The sequence below is a fragment of the Amblyomma mixtum genome, chromosome 4 (genome assembly GCF_055824585.1).
Source record: "Amblyomma mixtum isolate Tamu chromosome 4, ASM5582458v1, whole genome shotgun sequence".
NCBI lineage: Eukaryota > Metazoa > Arthropoda > Arachnida > Ixodida > Ixodidae > Amblyomma > Amblyomma mixtum.
Genome location: NC_143015.1, coordinates 134,882,400 through 134,906,845, shown reverse-complemented (window position 1 = coordinate 134,906,845; position 24,446 = coordinate 134,882,400). Strand labels below are relative to the sequence as shown.

The 24,446-nt window shown below is 50.5% G+C and overlaps 1 protein-coding gene across 1 annotated transcript; it reads right to left on the bottom strand.

Annotated features, from left to right (window-relative positions):
* Positions 1 to 346: 346 nt before the first annotated feature.
* Positions 347 to 23,971, bottom strand: LOC149348310 (carbohydrate sulfotransferase 8-like). Its single transcript, XM_089585793.1, has 4 exons — positions 23,806 to 23,971; positions 20,479 to 20,697; positions 17,969 to 18,133; positions 347 to 1,468 (listed from the first exon to the last, which is right to left on the bottom strand). Exons 1-4 carry the CDS (start codon positions 23,926 to 23,928, stop codon positions 956 to 958), a joined length of 1,020 nt encoding a protein of 339 aa, XP_089441919.1. The 5' UTR covers positions 23,929 to 23,971; the 3' UTR covers positions 347 to 955.
* Between the last annotated feature and the right edge of the window lie 475 nt (positions 23,972 to 24,446).

Here is a 24,446-nt window from a genome sequence, read left to right as displayed (position 1 = left end):
CCAAACTGAATAAAACCTATTGTTGCTACCGAATACACAGACGCAGCTAGTCCACTTTTTGCGTCGCAGAATCTGTTGCACGTAAAAGTGAAAGTGCTTGGGGTGTGTAAAAGAATGTGCGTACAGTGAAGGACAAAGTAACCTGAAATGTCAGAGCGTCCGAAAGCTTCCGCTGATGCCATGCAGTCCGTGCCGTGCAGTATGCGGAGTAGCATACTGTGATCTTCGTCGTCACAAACAATACAGTCCTCAGATATATGCAGTGCCCCGCAAAATTTGAGTGGTGCGGAGAAGTTTATTTGCCGACGCATTTGGCACAGGAACGATTTTTATACCAGTCAGGGTGCCGTACTTCGGAACATGGGGCAACACCCTACCAAAACTGCATGGTGTATCACAACTGGTGCGTTTAAAGAAAGCAATGCCCAGAAAAAACAATACTGCATGGTACTCCTTCGGTGGCTCTTTCCAGAGATATTTTTCCCACCAAACGCGAATCACCGTCTCAATGTCCAGGCGTACAACCCGCGGTCACATTTAGAAAGTGGACAGACGAAGACACCACCTCTGAGCTGTGGCTTCAGCCCGTATTAGCGACCTGCGAGTCGTTTTTCGAGCTACCGATAGCCGTTCATGTCTTTCTCACAGGTGGCGAGATGGACTGCTAATATCAAAATTGTGCACCGATCAGCAGGCCGGATTTTTTTTTCAAGATCCTGGCCCATGTTTCCCTTTCGCCTCAATTGTTCGTCGATATCTGCCATGATATCAGTTTTCAAATTTGGCATCTGGATCTCCAGGTAGTGCTAGTGCACCACATTCTGCACATTTCAGGTGCGCCTTACAGTGCTGCCGTGCAAATAAAGTTCTATCTTCCCTTGTGCAATTTCAGAACTGCGCAGAATTGTTTAGCTGTGTGCACTTCCAAAGTTTAACTGTCACGATCAAAGAGCTGTCAGCTCTTTCCGGAAGTGACGTAGACGCGCTGGTCGTATCCGAAGAGCACGAAGTCGTAGAAATAGCGCTGGTAGAGTCCTTCCACCTGGCTCGCCGTCAGCTGGTCGAAGTACCGCTTGTGGCGGTGAGGCGTCGCGTTGCGATGCGTCAGGAAGGATGAGTTCAGAGGCGGCAGGCCCATTCGTTGCCATAGCAACGTCAGGTCCTGCGCGGCCGTCTCCAGGTGGCCTACGAAGTCGTATCCGAAGAGGCAGGGCTCACAGCGCGAGTAGTACGGGGCCCAGTGGTCGTCCCATTGGGTCACAGGCACTCGTAGCAGGTAGTCCACGAACTGAGCGAAGCTGACGCCCGAGGACGAGTTAGAGGCGCCGATGGTGGCGTTGTTGCCAATTGCGGCAGCAATGCGGTCCCAGTAGACGTCATAGAAGAAGCGCTCCCGGTCCCGCGGCCTGCCGGCCTTGTCTTCGAAGGCGGACACGAGGCGCTCGAAGGGGTGGCGAACGAACAGGACCTGCGCAAGGCGTTGAGCGAAAACTTGTAGAACGATTGGAAATTGGGTTTGAGGGAATGCAATCAGCTAACTGCATTCTGTACTGCACTCAATTAAAAGCTGCACGCCAAAGCTACGAATCTGGATGGCGTCAGGCTTTGATAGTTATGAGGAGAGGAAGTGTGCAGTAATTGTCTCACTCTTGATGGACACCTCAACCGCCCCGTAAGAAAAAGGATGAAGGAGGAAGTGAAAGAAGGAAAGAATGAAGTTCTGAAAACACTGAGGACCGCCGAGCAGGGTTCCTCCATGATGAAAAGTAGGCCGCTGTAAAGGCTTTTCTTGTTACTTAAACAAGAAGTTAATCACGAGAATAATTATAAGCTCAAGAATTTTTATGCCTCTGGATTGTCTGAGTCAGACTTATAAAGCTGATATTAGACACTTTTGTAATTGGCCAGCTGAGTAATACAGGACGCCGAGGACCACTGACCAGCGTTGCCAACTGCTGTTTCTTTTTTCCTACTACAGTATAGATCTTAGGTTTCCAGAGGAGGAGACGAGGAAGCTTCAATATTGAGGAATGGTGGAGACAGAAAGAAAGAAAAAGAGCACTATTTGCAAAATTAGTCTGTCGACGAGGAGGGGGGCAGCTTGATCCGCAAGGGCCAGTTAATCTTGTAACTAATTCGATCTCAATCAGGCACTCCAGGAAGGAAGGGGTGGGCAAGGAAAGCGGGGATTGTATGACAACTAGGCTCATGTAGATGCAATGCTGCGGGTTTGCACAATGTTCCGGGCAGTTAGGGTATGGTAGGGTAGCTCGGAGGCGTATGGGTATAGAGGCTAGAACCGGGCGCGGGTGTGTATAATATGTTCAGTTCTACTTTCCTGAGTCGCAGTGATGGTGTTGGTAGCTCGGGGGGGGGGGGGGGGGGGGGGCAGTATTTGGAGGGCCTCTATGAAGTTTTCAGCGGGTGTTTGTTACCTATGTAGTACAGTACGTTAAGGGTATATTCCCATATTGATGGGAAAGGCCAGAAGATTGAAGGTTCCCGGGGCATGTAGTCACGGGCGAGCAGCTGGGCCATCTGGTTTTCTGCAATTCAAACGTGGCCAGGGGGACACCGGATCACGAAAGTGCGAGGTCGTCGATTTCTTAGCGCGGTGTGGAGGTCGCTTCGAGGGCTGGAGGGTAAACATATTTGCCCGTTCTGGAGCGCTTTTATGGAATCTGCGAACAGTGCATAACCGTGACGGTTTGGTTCGATGGCTGCGAGGTCTTGTATGCTTGCCCCTGTTAGCCCTAGACCTCACGAAAGCGTTTGACAACGTCCAGCACACAGCCATACTAAGCGCCCTATCTGACTTAGGCGTAGGTACTAGAACAAACGCTTACATAACCGCCTTTCTGAATAACAGAACGGCGGAGATAAGGTTTGGGTCCGCGGAATCCTCCCCCTTCCCCCTAGGAAGCAGGGGCATACCCCAAGGCTCCGTTTTATCTCCACTACTCTTTAACATTACCCTCATACCGATGGCACGAAAATTACAGCGCATCCCACATTTGTCCCATTCCTTCTACGCAGATGACATTACCCTGTGGACGACCACGGGAAATGTCGGCGAAATGGAGGAAACCCTCCAAGCGGGAGCGGACGCGGTAGCCGAGTGCGCGGCCTGTATAGGCCTCGCATGCTCGCCGACCAAATCCGAAATCCTGCTGCTCCACCCGACCGCGGACCGTCACAAAAAGGGAAACCCCTCTACACACGTGAAGGTCGACGGCCTCCCAGTACCGGAGGTACAGAAACTCCGCATTCTGGGAATGTTCATTCAAAGCAACGGCCTCAATACAGAGACACTCTCCAAACTCACGATCATGACACATCAAACCCTCAGGCTAATCAAAAGAATAGCAAACAAGCACCGAGGCATGCGAGAACATGACCTAAGGCGGTTAGTGCAAGCATTCGTGATTAGCAGAATGGTATACACACTCCCCTATCTTCACCTCACAAAGATGGAAGCGGACAAAGTAAACTCGCTAATAAGACAGGCCTACAAATCGGCCCTAAATCTCCCACAAGGGACCTCTAACAACAGACTCCTCCGCATGGGGGTCCACAACACTCTTCAAGAACTGACTGAAGCCCACCGCACAGCACAATTGGACAGACTATCCTCCACAAACACGGGCAGACACATTCTAGCCGCATTAAACATCAAACCAACGGGTCCCCCTCCGGACAACACCCACAGCATTCCTAAGCAAATCAAGGAAAAGCTAATCGTCCACCCACTACCCAAGAACGTACACCCAACCCACAACCGGGAAAGACGCGAAGCACGCGCCAAAGCCCTGTATAAAAAACACGCGGACAACGAAGACGCAGCCTATGTAGACACGGCAGAATATCTATGCAACCCAGCGTACGCCCTAAGCGTGGTGTCATACGACCTCAAACACAAGGCTTCGGCCTCGATAAGGGCAACCACCTCTCTTGAAGCGGAAGAGGCGGCCATAGCACTGGCCATAGCATCTTCTACTGCCACACTCATAATGAGCGACTCCAAAAGCGCAATCAGGAATTTTGCAAAGGGACAGATCCATTCTGCCACCTACAAAATTCTCCAATCAAACCCCCACGACCCCAGACCAATTCAATTAGTTTGGGTGCCAGCCCACGCAGGCAACCCCGGAAACGAGGAGGCGCACTCTATTGCTCGAGCGTACGTCAACCGAGCAGGCCGAACAGTGGAGAGGGATTGCGCGCGGGACAGACTAATCACCTACAATGAAATCACGCTACACTACAGAGAGGAAAGGCTCACACACCCACCACCACACCACACCCTCACGAAGGAACAACAGACTATATGGAGGCAACTCCAGTCCAGAACGTTTCCTTCACCGGCATATCTGGCACTGATACACCCGGATCAATACAAGCCCCAATGCTCTCTTTGTGGGGCTCCGAGAGCAAACTTTGAACACATACTATTCATATGCCGAGAACTCCAACCACCATCTCGCTGGAACCTCACAGACCTAGACGGTTGGGAGATCGCGGTCTCTAGCTCCGAGCCGGCCTCACAGAAGAGGCTGGTGGAATGGGCGGAGAAGGTCGCCAGAAGTCATGGACTGATGGCCGCCAACCGGGATTAAGAACCAAGCCAACCAAACCTCCCCTACTTCCTTCCCTTACTTGGTTCATCAATAAAGTTTTTACCTACCTACCTACCTGCCACTGTGTGAAGGTGTTCGAGAGTGGTTGCTGGAGGGGAATTAAAACGCAGCAATGCCGGGAAGGCGAGGTTTCATTTATGGTTTATGGGGGTTTAACATTCCAAAGCGCGAAGTTTTGTGTTTGGCCTGGCTAGTGCTATAGGCCGAAAACGTGGATTGTACCTAAAAATTAGTAGTTGCACCACGATGCTCTCGTCTGTGTGCAGATTAAGTTATTTCGACGCTACTTTTTTCAATTGTTCAATAGGTTCAAGGCAAGTGAAAGTTCGGTGTTAGGCTAGTATAGAAACTTTCACACCATCATCTTCGAGGTTTGCCTCGAGAAGAGTCGTATTTTTACGGCTCCACGTTTTATGCCCAACAATAGCCAAGTTTAGTAGAAACCTTTCCTTGGCACTCCTGCGTCTACTGTATGCGCCTGTTGGGGCCTTGGGTGTGCGGTAGCTAAGTTTTGGAAGCAGGTACACCCCAGAAAATGGATTAAGGTGGATTAGTTGGAATTAGTGGGCGGATTAAGGGGGGTTAGTGGGAATCAGCTGGCGGAATAAAGTGAATATGTGTGCGGATTATAGGGGATTTGTAGGTCGGGTTAGTACAATCCCATACGATAATCAAATTGAGGTGCTGAAAGATCTTCAAACTTGGCTGTACTGATGACGCCACAGACCTCTCGACCAATCAGGGAATTCCGTTACGGGGAAACCGGGTGGTTTTCGCAAGACGACAAACTAAATGCTATAGCATTTATAATTTCGACCACCTGGGGCATGTTAACTTGCACTGACGCCGCACAGCACTCGGGCATTTGCGTTACGCCCCTATAAAAACGCGGGTTGGTTGGTTGGTTTTTGAGGAAAGGAAATGGCGCAGTATCTGTCTCACATATCTCGGCGGACACCTGAACCGCGCCGTAGGGAAGGGTGGAAGGTAGGAATGAAAGAAGAAAGAGAGAAAGAAGAAAGAGAGAAAGAGGTGCCGTTGTGGAAGCCTCCAGAATAATTTCGACCACCTGGGGATCTTTAACGTGCACTGACATCATACAGCACACGGGCGCCTCTCGCGTTTCGCCTCCATCGAAACGCGGTCGGCGCGGTCGGGTTCGAACCCGGGTACGAAAAAAAAATGGCTGAGGCTTAACTTGGTTAACCCTGGTCAGATGCGAAGCATATTGATGGCTAGGCTTGTTAATACATGGCTTTCCTTGGTTGAATACTTGATCATTTTAATACAACCACTAGAAGCCTTCGTCGCGGGGGAAGACAACGGCATGGCTACAGCGGAACGCCGACTAACCCCGAGACGCGCGTTGGGTGGGCGCCTGGATTGCCACGGAAGCCGCGTCCGCCTGCCCGGTGGAGCGAGCGTTTCACCTACACCGAGTGTGAACACGCGTTCGAAATGCGCGGGAATGCCGCTCGAGGACATTCCGGTGTCTGGGCGATGGCATCGTTCTCCCTCTCCCAGCGCGTGACGGCGATCTGTCGTGACGTCATGTGTCACGTGGTATGTCACGTGGTGTGTCGTCACTGTACCACGTGGTCTGCACGGCGTGCAACCACAGCGACGGCGCGAGGTGGACCCTCATCTTCCTCTGTCGTGACGTCATGTGTCACGTGGTGTGCACGGCGCGTAACCACGGCGAAGGGCTGTAGTGTACCTCTAGTAATATGCTTCGCATAAAAAACTCGGGCGCCGCTGCAGGTTGTTGATATAGCGTTCTTGGGCCCAGCAGCTTAGCGCACCACTGAGCCGCCGCAGCTGGCAGTCCCTCAACCAAGCCCGACCACGGATGCCTACGTGGCAGGTCAGCAACCACGAGAGCAATGTCATAGACGAGGCGGTATGTGCCAGCCATGCTCGGGGCATGGTGCGCAAGCGAGACCGCCAGCTTGGAAATAAATTGCTTTTGAAGCTGTCTCCCTCATCTTTGGATATTTGGTTTTTGAGGGAAGGAAAGGCACGGCACAGTTGATTGGGCAAGTCGAAGAGAAAACTTTGGGACAAAGTCTTGCAGAATCAAGGCATTTCTGTAGCTGATATGGGTGCCTGCGCACTCCGGTAATCCCGGAAACGAGGCCGCCAACCTTTTAGCCCGAGGTTCTTTAAACCGGGCTCAGGGGGCCTCGGATCGGTGATTCATGACGGAGCGCATGCACTCATTCAGCGACCTGACGCAGGCCTACAGAGCCTCACGCCAGCTCTACCCCCCGCCCCACCCCTCCCTAGATAACAAACAAGCAACGCTCTGGCGCAGACTACCGACACACTCTCTTCCCTCACCCCTTACCCTAGCCCACTATCATCCCTCCTTCCCCACTCCGGCATGCGCCCTATGCCCAGAACCCGTCGCCTCTTCCCTCCACATCCTTTCCCTCTGCCCGGCGGACCCTCCCCCGCGGGACCTAGAGAACCTCAAGACCTGGGAGGACTGGGAGACCCTGCTGCGCTCGGAGGATCCTGCCGTGCAGAACATCGCCACCGGCCGTGCTGCCAGTGTTATGGACCTTAGGAACATAAACACTTGAGTGCAGTGGGGTCGTGCGGGGACCCAGGGGTGTGCCCCGAATTCCTGTTGAAATAGTTTTCTCTCTTTCTCTCTGGGATAGCAAAAGCGTGCACTGTGGCGAGCTCAACGACTGACACCTTTTATGCGATGTTTTCAGAAGAGCAATCTAGGAGAATTTCATTGGCTGTACCAAACAAACCGGCGCTGCATGGCTGGTTTGTTTATGGAAGCCCTGCGTAGATGAACGTACAAGGAAAGTGGGTTATAACGTTATTTTGTGCGCAGCCTGTTGTGGGTGAGAGAGAACTGTATTATATGAAAGCAGGTAGGGACACTTCCCTGGGTTCCCGCACGACTGTACTGCGCTCAAGTGTATATGTGTTCCTAAAGTCCATCACAGTAAGAGTAAGACATGCAAGTTTGCGATCGAGGCTATAGCCGCCTGCGTTCTGACTACTTCCGCGTATCTTCCTTCTTCATTTGGTGACAGCATGTAGCTTCTTTCGTGCGCAAAGGAGCGCGTCTTCGTATGTATGCGTGTGTACGGAACTGCTACTCAAGACCGAGCTATGAGGGCCGCCGAGGTACAGCCTTTGTCAAAAGTTTGGAGCCCAGAGGGTTTTCTTTTGAGCCACACTGTGTCGTTCTTAATGAATCTCTAGCGCTCCAAATTTCCCAGACATGAGAAGATTTCTGGTACTGCCTCCTGCAATAGGTAGGACTTCCATGAATGCTCCTGGAGTCCCAGTATAAAGCTTGGAAGTGAACCCCCTGGGCTGTAAACTTTTGACAAAGACTGTACATCAAATGGATTATGGGGTGGCTGTGGTGGTGAAAGCATTTATTAGGGAGGGACAGGAGGTATGTTTGGATCAGTCCGAAAGGGACCGATCCTTACAAGCACTAGGTGAAGGTCCCTCCCTAGTTTGGGACCCCAATGGCGGTGGCCGCCGCCCGTGCGCGCCCGACTAAAAGGCTTGTTGGGCCTGTAAGTCGTGGCAGCCGAGCAGGGTCGCCTCCCAGTCCTCCCGGGTTGGGGATGGGGGAAATAGCAGGGCCGGAGGGACAGGCGCACACCATGCGATAGGAGACCGAAAGACACCGCGCTTCACCGGGCCTCTGAGTGGACGGTACAGAATCTTACGAGCAACTCGTCGCCATTACTTTTAGGGTGTTAGCTCTACCGGTCGAGATTCGAGCCTCCGAGTTATGCAGAACAATCCAAGATGGAGGCCTCCATCGCAACGACATTGTATTAGAGCGTTAAGCTCCACTTCTCGCGCTTCAGGTATCAGCGTTATGCGCTGTAACACAAATCGTAACCCAGTGGTTGCCGAGGTGTTTAGAAAAATTATTTACGTATGTACAGATGCCAAGGTTACCAGATACATTGACATTTACAAGAACACATGACACTCAGCATGTAAGGCGAGCCAATTAAAGAGGTACCATAAACATCTACAATTAACTAACAGGAATTGCTCGTGGGCGATGTAAAACAGGACAGCATACCTTTGACAGAGGAGTCAAAACGCATTAATTTGACATTAAAATACTGAAAAAAAAACAAAAAAATACCTTAGCGCCAGTTTGGCCCAGACGACAAACTGCAATGAAATAACGTGGCAGCACCGCTAGGAAATGTCGATCCGGCATATGTATCCCTGTCTGGCAGGCGTCTGTCGGGTCGCGTAGTTCTGACATTCGTGTAAAATTTGTGGCCAACCGTTTGCCGCAGAATGTTTTAGATGGTGTCACTTGATTCAGCGTTTCGTGCAGCATAAACTTACTAGTTAAGTTAGAGCCTAGCTCATGGCAGGGATTCGAACTGGAGACTTAGGTACTTCCAATTCTAGGTCTTTACGAATCTTCATATGAACGTTGCTGCTCAACCGTTTGTCGCAGTGTTTTTGGTAGCATACGACTTCGCGTGTCGTGCAGCAGAAACTTACTAGCTGTGTTAGAGCCTAGCTCGCGGCAGAGAACTGGCGACCTATGTTGGGTGTGATCGCTGCCTCAGAGTCGGCTCATTTTTTAAGGCGGAAGCCTTTAATGTCTGATCGTTGTAAGCAGCAGTTGTCGACAGAAATGTCACGCTTTTCAATTGTTCGACACGGTCGTGACGTCACAGTGCGCGAATTTCAAACGGGGCCAATTCTACTTGGCTAGTAACCATGCAACCAATTGAAGGGATCGTATAGTGATGCTCCAAGTAAGTGGGACTGAGCTTAGTTAATTGCTTAATTGCCCAATTAGCTCAATTAACTTTTCAAGTCAAGCCATATAAATAAATAAAGCCGCGTAGGAATTTGGTCGAGCTCGGGAATCGAACCCTGGTCTTCGGAGTGCGAGACGAACATGCTATCCACTCCGACATGCCAGCTCGACGGTTTAGAATAAATAAAGGCGCCTCTAGCTAATACGGTGTCTTCGCTCACTCTCATCATCGTCCCTTCCCTTCCGGCTAGGTTTAGGTGTCCACCGAGATATGAGACACAGATACATTTCCTTTCTTCAAAAACCAATTTACCGACGAGCGAGGCGTAGAACCGAATGGTCGATGGCGTTCTATGGACTCCCTGGCATCGTTGCATTGGATTGGATTGGAAAACGTTTATTGTCAGCACTGAGCCCTAGTGGGCATTATACTAGGTGGCTTCGAGCCCATGGCTCTTGGCGACCTTGTGAGCCCACTCAGTGGCCCGGACTTGCGTCAACGGGTCTGAGCTGGCCAGTATAGCCTCCCACCGCTCTAGAGAAGGGACTGGTAGTAGGTCCGCCGGTGGCGGCGCCTTTTTGCAGCGCCATAAAATGTGGTCATATCCGGCTATCTCGCCGCATTGTTTGCAAGTAGCGTTGTATTGTGTTGGATACATGTGTGCTAGTCTCGACGGGCTAAAGGAGGCTCGCGTCTGGAGCCGACGCCACGTTACCTCCTGGCTTTTGTCGAGCTTTTTGTCTGGTGGCGGATAGATCCTCCTTTCCAGTTTAAACTGATTGGTGTATTCGTGAAATGATATGAATGCATCTCTCGTGAAATTTGGGGACTCAACCCGGCTCACTGCTCGGCTGACATAACCTCGAGCGATACTGTGAGCCAACTCGTTTCCCCTGTTCCCCGAGTGTGCCGGCACCCATATTAGTTCCACCTCTCTTTGGTCCCAGTCTTTATGTCTTAATATTCGTTCTGCCTCCTGGGAGACCATACCCCGCGCAAAATTTTTGATAGCCACCTTGGAGTCGCTAATTATGGTGACTGCTTTGGTGCTGGCCATTGCCATGGCGATAGCCGCCTCCTCCGCTGTCCCTGAGTTTTTTGTTTTGACCGAACCGGCCGTTAATGTTTCACCCGAGTCGTTCACGGCCACGACCACAAAGGAGTCGCCTCCTTCGTATTCCGCCGCGTCTACATAGGTTGTGTATACCGAGCCTTCGAGCTTGGCTTCAAGGGCCTTTGTTCTGGCTCTCCTCCTGCCTTCGTGAAAAGCAGGGTGCATGTTTTTTGGAAATGGTTTAATAGTGAGTGATTTTCTAACTTTGGTCTGTAATTTTGCCTGCGCATTTCTTTCCGGAATTCTATCATGTAATCCTAGGTTGCTCAGGATCTTTCTCCCCGGGGGTGAGGTCGCAAGCCTCCTTAATTGCGCAAATATATGTGCCTCGCATAGTTCCGTGGTGGTGTTGTAGATCCCCAGTTTAAGAAGTCTTTCCGTAGGAGTGCAGTGGGGCAGCCCCAATGCTGCTTTATATGCCTGCCTTATGATCCCATCTATTTTGTTCTGTTCGTTGCAAGACGCTGTCGCGTTCCACTCTTAGAGGCGAAGCTTAACATCTTAACCACACATCAGTGACCACTCTTTAGGTCAAAAAAGTGCCCCCCTGAATTTTGACGGGTGTCCACCGAGATATGTGAGACAGTTACTGCGTGATTTCCTTTCCTCAAAAACAATTTTCATTTTCATCATTACGGGCCCTCTTTGTCTTCTTTCACTCCCACTTCCTCCCTTCCTCTACGGTGCGGTTCAGGTGTCCACCGAGAGGACACAGAATTACTGCGCCAATTCCTTTCCTCAAAAAGCGTTGCGTTCAAAGGGCAAGGCATCGCGCCGAACAGGTGGTGGCGTTCCGTGGACTCCCTGGCAGGCGCGAGGCTCTGTAGGCCTGCGTCAGCTGGCTGAATGAGTGCATGGGGTGGTGGTGAAAACATTTATTAATCATAGAGAGAGGTGTTGGGGGTCGTGACCTGAAGGGTCACGCCCTTACAACCACTAGGTGGGATGCCTAGTCAGGCACACCATTGGCGTTTGCCGCAGCCCGGGCGCGCTGCGTTAAGGCCCTTTGGGCCTCGAGGGTGCAGCAACCGGACAGGGTCGCCTCCCAGTCCTCTCGGGTGGGGTTCGGGATAGGGGGTAGGGATGGGTTCTGCTGGCAGGCCCACACCATGTGGTAGGTGTCAGACACCTCCCCACAGTGTGAGCACCGCCCGTCGAATTTAGGATCGAAATGCTTTAGAATTGCCGGGCACAAGTGCATGCGCTCCTTCGTGAATCCCCGATCCGAGGGCACCTGAGCCCGGCTTAAAGAACCTCGGGCTAAAAGGTTGGCGGCCTCGTTTCCGGGATTCCCGGAGTGCGCGGGCACCCATATCAGCTCCACTTGGCGGGGCGGGGGTGCATCGGGCGAGTCTAGTATGCCAAAAGCAGGGACATGGACTCGGCCTCGAGCAAAATTTAGAATCGCAGTTTTAGAATCACTTAAAATGTGCCGGGCTTCCGTGCGGGTGATAGCAAGTGCAATGGCGGCTTCCTCTGCAGCTTCTGGGGAGGTGTCTGGAGGGAGCTCTACCCCCCGCCCCACCCCTCCCAAGATAACAAACACGCAACGCTCTGGCGCAGACTACAGACACACTCTCTTCCTTCACCACTTACCCTAGCCCACTATCATCCCTCCTTCCCCACTCCAGCATGCGCCCTATGCCCAGAACCCTTCGCCTCTTCCCTCCACATCCTTTCCCTCTGCCCGGCGGACCCTCCCCCGCGGGACCTAGAGAACCTCAAGACCTGGGAGGACTGGGAGACCCTGCTGCGCTCGGAGGATCCGGCCGTGCAGACCATCGCCACCGGCCGGGCTGCCAGTTTTATGGACCTTAGGAACATAAACACTTGAGTGCAGTGGGGTCGTGCGGGGGCCCTGGGGCGTGCCCCGAATTCCTTGTACAATAAAGTTTTTTCTCTCTCTCTCCTGGCAGCGTACAACACGCTGTCGCTTTCCACTCCTGAAAGCGAAGCTTAGGCGTCATTAATTAGCAGTGAATTAGTATTCAGGCATTAATCAGTAGCTAACCATTAATTAGTGATTTGTTATCACTTAGTAATTAGTACTCAATTATATGTGACGCCACCAGTGTCGCACAAGCAGCGAAAGTGGTGCGGAAAACGCTTTCGCCTCTACGCACTTTAGGTAGTCAAAGTGCCCCCTGATTTTTTATGCGATAGCATAAAATCTCATTGGGCCCGTTTGGCGGCGTACGTGTGTCACACCTGGGCCGATGACAAGTGCTGTGCGAATCGTAAGGAGCCCGTTGAGCCGTTTCCGCGGCGTCCGTGTTGCCTCATGCATGTCAGACATGGTCGGTGTGTACGATGAGGTGTATAACTGGTCTTGTCCCCTGCTCACGACAAACATCTCATGTGACGTCACATACCACGTGACGATCGGAAACGACGTTATCGAACCGGAAGTATTACGACAACGCCTCAACGGGCTCCCCGTGCTATCGCAACCCAAGCTGGGCCTTGCCTAGGCATCCGCTAATTATGTCAGTGGTTAGAGTGCTCGTTAGAGAGAGAGTGGCTAGAGAGAGAGAGAGGAAAAAAATTGGCTGTGGTTTGTCTAATGGCCACCCCGAGTAGAATTGCGGAAGCAACGGCGCGGCAATTGCAGCGGCGGCGGCACCCCAACCCTACCAGAGAGTAATGGGAGGCGGCCCTGCTTGGCTGCTCGGACCTTCAGGCCCAAAAGGCTTTGGTCAAGAGGGCTAAGCTGGCGGCTTCGACCAATGGGGTCCCGGAATAGGGACTCCACCCATTGCGGGGCTCTTTAAGAAAGCCTCACCTCTTTTATTAAATAAAGGCTTTTCATCATCATCATCATCTCAGGGGGCACTTTGACTGTCTACAGTGCGTAGAGGCGGAAGCGTTTTCTGCACCACTTTGACTCTCTCTGTGGCATTGGTGACGTCACACATAATTAAGTATTAATTACTAAGTAATGACAAAGTACGAATTACTGAATAATTACTGATTAATGACTAAATACTAGTTAACTGCTAATTAATTACGCATAAGCTTCGCCCTTAGGAGTGGAACGCGACAGCGTTTTGTAGCGCTGCCAGGGAGTCCACGGAACACCACCACCTGTTCGGCGCGATGCCTTGCCCTATGAACGCAACGCTTTTTGAAGAAAGGAAATGGCGCAGTAATCTGTCACTCGGTGGACACCCGAACCGCACCGTAGAGGAAGGGAGGAAGTGGGAGTGAAAGAAGAAAGAGAAAGAGGGGCCGTAATGAAGAAAATGAGAATTGTATTTGAGGAAAGGAAATTACGCAGAAAATGTCTCACACTCGCTCCTCGCGCATGCGCAGTTGGGGCTCTCCGGGGCTCCGCGAAATCGCTCACACCTAGCGTAGTGTTGCTTCCGCAACATAATTCACCGGACACTTAAGACTGCTGTGAAGGCAAAAGCATTACGGTGCCACCGTGAGTATTCGACTTCGACGCAGGTTGCGCACTGAGAAATGAAATGAAGACGCGCCTCCTAACGTTGATTCCACAAACGCTGAATAACACAAAGGTCCGAGTGAAACACTCGTACAGTCGGTTCGAAAAAAAATTCAGGGGGCACTTTGGCTCTCTAAAGTGCTGCAAGGCGAAAGCGTTTCCTGGCACACTCCTTGTTTTTATTTACTTTTTTATTTTCATATTTTGTTTTTCTTTTCATTTTTCTATTTTTGCTCCTTTTGTTCTTTTTATTTTGTTTTCATTTTTGTTTATTTTCTTATTTTATTTTTTATTTTTCCTTTTCTTGAACTTATTCCTTTTATTTCTGTTTATGAAACCCATGCATTCACTAGATGCGCCTTTATTCATGCTCGAACCTTGAGCCTTCGTGGCGGAGTGGTAGCATCTCCGCGTCAAATGCCAAAGGCCCTGGTTCGATTCCCACACTCGGCGCAGTTTCTTTTTAAGCAGTGATGCCGAAAGGCGGACAAATCTGCCGACAGGGCTGCCGACGCGTCTGCTAACGACAGTATGAGGCATTAAAGGCTTTCGCCTTAATACATGTCGAGAGCAATATCTAACCTGACTTTACAAGTACGCTACATGCAACGAGAAATCGTACGACACCACCAGCAACGCTATACAACGAACGGTTGCGTAACAACCTTGATACGAAACTTGGTTTCTGAGGAAAGGAATGCGCATTAACTGTCTCCGATATCTGTCCACACATTAACCACGCCTCAAGGAAAGGGGTAGAGGGTCTGGGAAGGCGTACAATGGAAGGTCCACATGTCGTCGGTATGAATCCCTGTCGCAAGCTAGCTTCCAACTTGACTAGCAAATGTAAGCTATATATTATATATGCAACGAGAAATCGCGTGACACCGCTCGGAACGCTGTGCGACAAATGGGTGCTCACAATTTTGGTATGAATGTGGTAGGGAAAGCTAGCGCCCCATTGAGGTCAGCCAGGGGGGGTATATATACACGAACGAACATGTATATGAACATTTCTTAACGCTCTCGAGACTGCCCGTGTGGGCCTCTACAAGGCAGCTCTCAACCTCCCTATCACTACCTCTACCGCTAAGCTCTTTGCCACAGGCCTCTTTCATCCTCTCCGTTCTCTTCTCTCTCTCCATCGTGACTCGCAGCTTGCCCGGCTTTCCCTTACCTGTCAGGGTCAGTGGTTACTGACTCAAGCGGGTATCTCGCCCATTCCAATCGCCCTCCTTACCTCTCCTATTCCAACCCCGGCTCCTAATCTTCGTATCCTCCCTCTCCCGACCAACATGTCCCCCGTCCTGCACGCCGGCCGTCGTCATGCGGCCGCGCAGTACCATTCCCCTCTCTTTGATACCCAGTGTGTAGCCTACTCGGATGCCTCCTTCGTGGCTCCTCGAGGTTCCTGCGGCTACGCCCTGTACCATCCCCACCTCCCCACTACTGTAACCCACACCAGCGGGCCGTATTTACGCCCTCCGGATGCATTGTCCCTCGAGGTCCTCGCCATTGCACATGCCCTCCAGTCATTTGCCATCCTTCCCTCTCTTCGAGAGTACACAGTCTATTCAAACTCACAAGCCGCTATACACCACATACAGAAACGCACCCTAACCCCTCCTCTCCAACAGGAGGTCGAACGAGCGGTCTCCGCATTGCAGCCTTCCATCGTTTTCCTCCGCTGGGTCCCTGGGCATTCAGGGATTGACGGCAATGAGCTGGCCCATCAGCTCGCCCGCGACACACTTTTCCGGGCATCGTTGATCCCCCTGGCCCAAGCCCTCGGAGGACGGTGGGAGACTCACCCTTCGCCGCACCATAAAAGACGTCTACCTCGAGCTCCGCCAAGACAAACGCCTTTACCCTACCCCTCATGCATCACTCACGGTGCCGGAGGCTCGCCTTCTTCGGCACGTTGAAATGAATGCAGTCATCACCCCGTCCCGCCTCTTTCTCTATCGCTATCGATCGGACCCTTCCTGTCCTAACTGCCCCTGTATCTATGCGGACCTGGCCCATGGCCTCTTCTACTGCCCGGCTGCTCAGCAGTCGGGTTCCTACCCCCCACCTTCTCTATCCATCACCACCTGGCTCGACTGGCTTGGCGCTGAAGGGGAGGAAGAACAGCGACTTATGGTCGCCCAGGCGGACGACATGCTCGGCCTGTAAATTATGGCCGAATAAAGGTCTTCTTCTACTACTACTATGAATATGTCGTCAGCATCATCATCATTAAAAGCCTGATACGTCCACTGTAGGATAAGAGTCTCTTCCATATCCACCCCCCCCCCCCCCCCCCCCCAATTCAACCTGTCCTGTACCAGCTGCGTCTACTTTATCCCCGCAAACTTCCCAATCTCATCCATTCGCCTGACCCCCTGAGGTCCCCACTGCACTTGCGCTTTCTTGGAATCCACTCCGCTACCCTTAATGACCATCGGTTATCTTGCCTTCACATTATATGCCCTGCCCATGCCCATTTCTTCTCGACTAGGATATGTCATTAACCCGCGTTAGTTCACTGACCCACTCTGTTGTGTTCTTGTCTCTTAAAGTTACACCTATCATTTCCCTTAAGTTCGACACACTTCGCTAGCCTCCACGTTTCAGCCCCACAAGTTAGTCCGGGTAAAATGCAGCTGTTGTAAGTGTAATTTCCTCTTTTGGAATTTTTGCAAACAGCTGTTCATCACCTTCAAGTGCCTATCAAACTTACTCCACCGCATTCTTATTCTCCTAGTTATTTAACTCTCGTCGAACGGGTCTGCGGGCACTACCTACCCTAAGTGCATGCACACTTGTACCACTTCCAGGGCATCGCTGCCGGTAAATTATTATCGTATTATCGTAATAAATTATCGTAAATCATTGCTCCCTTCTGAAACTATTGAACATTACTGCCATTACTATTAGAGAACAATATAGTGACTTGGGTCCTCATTTAGGGTGGTGACAGTCGTCGGTTGATCTGGGACACCATTTTGTTTCTCAAGGGTTTAGGTCCCTGGTACAGACGTGAAACCAATAAGTTCTACTTGAATAAAACGGAGAGTTGAGCTAGTTGGTACATGTTTCTTGGAAAAAACAGCGCTAAACGAAAGGACAACGAAAAAGAGTACAACAGGACCGGCCTGTTGTACTCTTTTTCGTTGTCCTTACTATCAACTGAAGGCTTTACTAGAAACAACACGCAATATATACTCCAATGACAACCAAGAACGCATGGCAACACCAAAAGCTACAACGATACATCAATCACCTGGATCAAGATACTTCAGTTCACAGTCATGAACTGTTAGAGAGGGGATGCTCACGCACGAGTCACTGTTTTTTTGAATATGAAAGGCTTCACTGATTTCCCGTGTTAGTTTATCACACGGTTTATCACACGGTGTTAGTTTATCAACCTGATTCTTCTGAAAAATCATGCACCCCCATTTTTAATGAAACTAAGATTCTGTACAAACACAAAGATAAACTAACACGGAAAATCAGTGAAGCCTTTCATATCCAAAAAAACAGTGACTCGTGCGTGAGCATCCCCTCTCCAACAGTTCATGACTGTGAACTGAAGTATCTTGATCCAGGTGATTGATGTATCGTTGTAGCTTTTGGTGTTGCTATGCGTTCTTGGTTGTCATTGGAGTATATATTGCGTGTTGTTCCTAATAAAGCCTTCAGTTGATAGTCAGCGCCGGTCCTGTTGTGTTCTTTTTCACTGTCCTTTCGTTTAGCGCTGTTTTTTCCAAGAAGTTCTACTTGAAAGAAAACTTCTGTGCCCGTCAGCTGTATTGGCCGTTCTCGTGGCCTAGAGAGGCGAGGATACTTTCTTTCAGTCCAATATTGCGCCGCCGTGGAAGAAAACGGCGCGCATGGAGGAAGTTTTTTTTCCTCCATGACGGCGCGGTAGTCTTCACCGTGACCGGTGATGCTGAACATCTAAGGTTCCCTGTTCTTTTCCAGCCTATTTACTGCTCACCCTGGTGTACTGGCGCAGCTTGCTGGGTGCCCAGTGCGTGGGGCCGATGCGGAACACGCGCTCGTTGAACAGCGCGTGCAGGGCGTCGTCGCCGTCCCCGTCGCCGGAAGTGGCGTTGATCCCCAGCAGTGCTGCGAACAGGGACTTCACCGACGTGGAGGCCACCTGCGGCAGCGCGAGCGCCAATTCTCATTGTGTGCAAGGATTTCACAGCGACAGCTGTTAAGGGCACGTTTTCTGGTTCTGCGGCGTCGATGTTGGCGTGGTAACAGCACGACTCACTGATTGGTCAGCATGCAGTGGCGCGTCATGACGATTGGTCTGTATAATGTGACGCCACACACTACGTCAGCACAACGTGCCATGAAAACGTTTTACGCAGGCGGGTCCGAACACAGTGACGTCACTAGTAATAGCACAGTGATCTCTTCTCTGACAGAGTGACGTCAACTGACTATCTGAATTCGCTGGTTCTCGCGTTACACAGTGCTGACCGCCTGAGGAGTTTTTATTTATACTTTTATACTGCGTAACGCTATTGCAGAGCTTTGTACGCCACCTAGACTGACCACGCCGCGGTGTCGTGTCGATGTACAGGTACAGCTTGCAGGGGCTGGTTTAACAGAAATTCTTGCAGGGTGTGTTCGGAGGCGGGGTAGGTCCCACGTGCGCACTGTATTTCGTGAGGTTTCTCCGCGGTCCTGATCGGTGCGGTTTTTCCGCAGGGAATCTCTTGCTTACAGGACGTGCCTTCGTGTTGACTGTCGAAAACGAGTCCCCAAGTAGGGACTTTGGTCAGCGCGGACAGAGCTTTCCCTCCGCACCCTGCTCAAGTTTGTGCCGTCGAGGTTTGCAAGTTTCTCGCTCTCTGTCTACTGAATGCCACGGCCACGGTCGCCGAGGTGGCGGCTGTGCCCTTTCTATATCTTCCATTACGCTCCCATTACACCAGTGCAACAATGTCCTACCACGGACTTACCGTCAAGACCATAGAGTTTCTTACTATTACCTAGAGGGAAAGCTGGCAGCCCGTCTATGGGAGTTTGCTTGGCGACCCCTCGAGACCACTTCAGCCACCATGGGCGCTCAAAGCATCATGGGGCGGTGAGCTACTTGTTGCGGAAGTGCAACTTTTGGCCAAAAAATAATAGAAAAATTAAGCTGTTTGATAACTACAAATCTCCTAATATTCAATATCTTGTCTAATTATTGCACCAAACGAGCAGAAAAGTATTTAAGTGCAAAGTTTGCCCAAAATAAGAGACGACTCGCTCTCCTATTGGCCTAGTAATGAACACTATAAAAACTAATATTTCCTAATTAACAGGCGCACTTTTAAAAGTAAATATGTTTTCAAAAAAGATGTTATTCCTTAAATACTATAAGAGGTTTTTTAATGGCATTTTGGAAAAGTGAAACCTTTTATTGGCGTCGTGTGTCGTTGCGTTTTCACTACTATGGGTTTTGCACACTGCGTTCGCGGCAAAGTCGTCTGCGCACACAGGAACAGAGTTTTCGGAATGAAACGTCTTAGTAGTGCCACTCCATGTTTCCGAAAAATTACGACTGTGCCGGAACAAGTAGCTCATCGCCCCATGATGCTTTGGGCGTCCATGGTGGCTGAAGTGCAGCGCCGCCAGCTTTCCCTCTAGGTAATAGTAAGAAACTCTATGGTCAAGACGCGTGCCGGGCCTTCCAGCAAGGACACATACCTCTTCACACACATCACACTGTCCGCTAACATATAAAACAGAAACGACATCACTAAATCCTCATTCAGTGTAGTCCTGGTCACGACAGCGTCCCAGAAAACGAGACAGCGCACAGTTTCGCGGCCGACAATGTTTATCTGGGCCCCGAATGTCTGCTGCCAGACTTCCAGGACACGAGTACGCCATGAAAGACGCATGCTAAAGACAGACGCGCTATACTGCAGCAGTAACTCGCAGACAACAGAGTAGCTCTACCTACACCCCCACGGGATATGACCAGCGAAGAAGCCTGCAGAATAAGGCGAGCCAGAACCGTTCCCAAGTCTGTCACTTCATCAGGACCCTAATACCTCCTACCTGTCCCCTCTACGAGGACTTCCCATTTTCATACACACTCTGTGGTAATCACCCACGAAACTCATTGTATTATGCCATCATCAACCTTCATTCGCACTTTCCCTTTACTTCCTGCCCTTTCCCCAGTGTGGAGTAGCAGATAGGGCCATGTTACCACCGGCCGACCTCTCCCCCTTTTCCTCTCATTAAAATTCCTTTCTCTCTCTGTGTGGTAATGTCCTATAGCCCAAGAATCCTGCACAGATACGCTCAGAGCAATGCATCCAACCCTTCCTTCTGGCTCACTTCACAAGCCCAAACCAGCAACGCCATGCTTCAAGCTTTTGTTCAGCACATCCATAACGTGCAGAGTGATGCCTGCTAGATGGCCACAGTACTGAAAAGCTCCGTAGAGGGGGCTAAAAGTTCAATAAACTTCATTTTCTCTCTCTTTCCTCCCACCTTGGGCACGAAGCAGAAGGCCACCTTCCTGTGGTCGTCCACGAAGATGGGGCACAGCCGGGGAGGACAGTGCGTGGGGCGACCCCTTCGGCGGTTGCTGCGGCTTCCCAGGTAGTGGGGGCCCAGCAGGTCTCGGTCCTTCTGACTCCGGGAGCACGCCTCCCGCAGAAGCCGAACGCGGCGGGCCTGCTCGGACGACCAGGCCTCCTGCTTGTTGTCCTGCGGTAGGCGACAAGTACCGTTCCCGTGGCCATATATATACCAAAATTATACATATTTCGGGGAACTTAAATGTTAATTACGCTTAATTACACATTTTTTCATCTAATTTGACACAAATCCGAAGTTTTTCCGACCATTCTGTGATAATGTTCACTACGCCGTGACAACTTTCAGTGGATGTGACGTCACACCGTTTACGTGGCTATATCGACGTCCGGGCTATTTCGGCGCAATTTCGACATTTTTGCCTATAATTAATTAATCTACAGTCACCAAACTTGGCTTCTAAGTTCATTTTTTCCTCCTCTATCTGAATCAACCACTGCTTTTCTTATATCCTTATTAGTTCCCGAGTTAAACGCGTGTGACACGCTTTGTTAACGAACGACAGTATGAGCCATTAAAGGCTTTCGCCTCAAAGCACTGCTTCCCATCTTACTTCTCAGACAACGTCTTATCCAGAAGGGCAAATTCGCGGCTAACCAGTGACAATGATGGCTTTGCGATGCACGCGGAACCCCCTTATCAATGTGATACGCCTCTACTAACTCTCTCACTGTCTGATCCTTATGTTTGAAAACAACTTCCGTCTGATGAAGCATTGGGGTGCACGTGTGTTCACGCTGCCTGCAATGAGGAGTTAAATTCGAGCCGCCGGCATTGTCCAAGGAATTAAAGTGTTCCCTCAGGCGGTCGTTCAAACAACGCTCTGTCTGCCCAACATACCATGCGCCACAAGACAGGGGAATCCTATATATACAACGCCTTTGACGCAGTCGACCCTCCTTATGGTTAGTGGCACCCTCAACTTCGGCCTTCCTACCTAGTTGGGAATCCCAGCTTCGTTGCCCAGCTGGGCAAATATTGCGCAATTTCCTCCCAGAAGAAAACGCAACGTCAACTTTAAAATGAAATCTAACCGTAAGCGTGAGGCAGCTGCAGGCGCCAAAAGATTGCGGTTATTCCATACATCCACTCGGTATCTCATCGTCTGAACAAAGTAGGCAGTAAATATTAACACATCTGCAGCACCGAATGGGCGCACAGGGAGATGATGTGCCTAGCTTCACATGTGAACAGAAATCTTGTTCTTTTTGCTCAAGAGTAAACGTGATAATAGTAACAGCGGTAATTAATCTGATGTACATAGTTAAGAAGTTAAAAGATATTCCTGATTGGGGCAGTTGAGCTGTAAGAATAACGTTTCAGTTTTAATTGGTTTATTGGGGTTTAACGTCTCAAAGCGACTCAGGCTATGAGGGACAGCGTAGTGAAGGGCTCCGGAAATTTCGACCTCCTGGAGTTCTTTAACATTAACTGATATCGCACAGTAGACGAAATTCTAGAGGCCCGTGTACTGTGTGATATAGGGCACGTCAAAGAACCCCAGGCGGTCTAAATTTCCGGAGCCTTTTGACTACGGCGTCCTTCATAGCCTGAGTCGCTTTGGGACGTTAAACCCCAATAAACCAATTATTCTAGCAAAATGTTCCACTTTATTCAAGAACTTCAGCTCAGGCCACTTCAAACAGCTTGCATTCCTTTCTCTGTGTCATGCAAGCGGTTAAATTTTCCACAGAATTTTGTAGCGCAGAACGTTGATATGAGTACATAATATTGTTTGTTAGCGAGTTGTGCTCATATGGTTTCTCGAAGCAATGAACCCATGCAGATCAAAATTTCCATACGTCACCTCTACGTATGTAAACAGTCCGCTGACTGCTCGCCCTCAGAACTAGTGCTTAAAAGTGTGGTTCAGTCGAAAGAGGTCTCTGGTGATGCGAGAACAGGTGAAAAGGGAAATAAAATAGAGAGAAAAAGCGGCTTGCGACCTATTTCACACCACGTTTTATACAAAGGGGAGAAATCATTTTTAAAGGTCGTTGTTTGTTCAGTTTATGACGCAGACCTGAAACAACAAGCGATCCCCGCGATCGGCTGGTGTGCTCGTAATTGTTGTTATGTAGCCTTGAAGCTTAATGTCCAGCTCTGGCCTGGCTCGCGGTGTGAAGGCACGGGTTTTTCTTTTTCTTGCAGGCTTTGCGTAGTGCTGCCGGCTTCTTATTTTTCTCCGTCTCGGGTTTTAGGAAGTGATTTTTACGAAAAATCACGGCGAAATTGTCGAAGCGACTGAGAAGAGGTGTTCCGACCACCACTGACAAGAAGAACAAAAAATGTTCGCCTGCTTCGGATTCATGCAGTCTCTACATTCCAGCTCAAGGGGTTTCAGATCCCTTGTCAATACTGGTGGGGGGACTGAGACCCCACTAGACCCCTCTGACTTTAAGCCCTGTTCAAAGCCACTAATAGGGGATCCAGCTAGTACAACGCAAAGCGAGGCACATCTCCACACTGAATGAACACCTTGTAAACGAACAACAGTCGCGCCATTCGTTATGTGAATGCAAACATTCGGGGCGTTCACAATAAAGCTTTCTATGGAGTTGACATAATAAACAAGACTTCGTTTTTTGCGCTCATCCTGAACGAGGGCTTCGAGGCTAAGGCGATGCCGCATATATATATATATAAAAAGAAGACTACAACCAGAATAACACCTAAAAGAATGTGCTAGCCGCGGCGAACGACCTTTCAAAACTGGCGCGCTCAATGCGGATTGGCCAGGCCCCACCCTACGCAAGCATGTAACCTCAGCCCCGTGATTCGTCGCCGCTGTGGCAGAGCCGTCAACTTCGCTGACACCGCTGGCAGCCACTCACAACTACTCAAAACAACCGAAACCACGTGCGCAAATCCACTCGTCAGCATCGAGATTAACCTTTACCCCTTTCCCTGAAACAAGTGACAGGCAGGCAAATCGTTAAGTCGCGTCACCGCAGGTAGTGAATGCGCACCATTCGGGATTGCAAATGACTTAATACATGCATACGGAGGGAGCGTTTAGCTCACGAAATGAACTGGACAGTATAGTTCCACTTGTCCGTATAGTGCGCAGAAAGATTGCAGTGGCCGCCTGGAAGAGTACATACACTTTGTCGCGTCGCGAGTGACACATTACAGGCCCGCGCTGGTTTCAATATCGCTTTCGTCTCAGATCGTCATAAGGCACATGTTGCGACGATGTGGTCACACAGAGCTTTTTACCTGACTGTCGAGTAGGCTGTTCTGTGCACGGAGGTTGCGGAGTCGTCCGTTGTTTCGAAGCCAGGCAGCGGCCACCAGTAATAGGGCCGCCAGCAACAGACACACAGAGGCCGCCTTCCTCATGCGTGCCGTCCGTACGCCCGCCGCGACTCGCTCACGCCGCTCACGTAGTCTCGGCTGCCCGCGATGCGTGCACGACCTCCCTGCGTTGTCCTCCACGCTCTGGCTCTCCCCCTCATCTCCACCACCGCCACCCGCACCATTATCGTGACCTGTTGTGCCCCCTTCTCCTCTTCCGCCTCCAGAGAGAGAAAGAGAGAGGGGAGGCCACGGCGCGCGTTTCAAATCACCTCGCCACCCGGAAGCGGCGAGTCTGAAGCGCGAACGCTCGAACTGACAAACCGCGCTCGAGACGGCAGAGGCTTTTATCGTGGTCAGTAGAAGAGACGAGTGTGTCAGTCCTGGCTTAGCCTGTCAGTTCTAACGGCGCTTCTAACGGCGCATACCCACACTGGGGGATTGGTCAGGAATTAGGAGCGTAGAAAGAATAATTCGGTTTTATTCACTCGGGATGATTGTTCCAGGAGCAAAAGAAAAGAAAGGTTGAAATGGGGAAGAGGAAAGAAAAAAAGAAAGGTTTT

Excerpts from the sequence above, each read along its gene's own strand:
- LOC149348310 (XM_089585793.1), bottom strand. The coding sequence starts at position 23,928 with ATGAGGAAGGCGGCCTCTGTGTGTCTGTTGCTGGCGGCCCTATTACTG. Across the intron at positions 20,698-23,805 it reads ACAGCCTACTCGACAGTCAG|GACAACAAGCAGGAGGCCTG; the intron begins GTAAAAAGCTCT and ends CGCCTACCGCAG. Across the intron at positions 1,469-17,968 it reads AGCTGCGCCAGTACACCAGG|GTCCTGTTCGTTCGCCACCC; the intron begins GTGAGCAGTAAA and ends CGCCTTGCGCAG.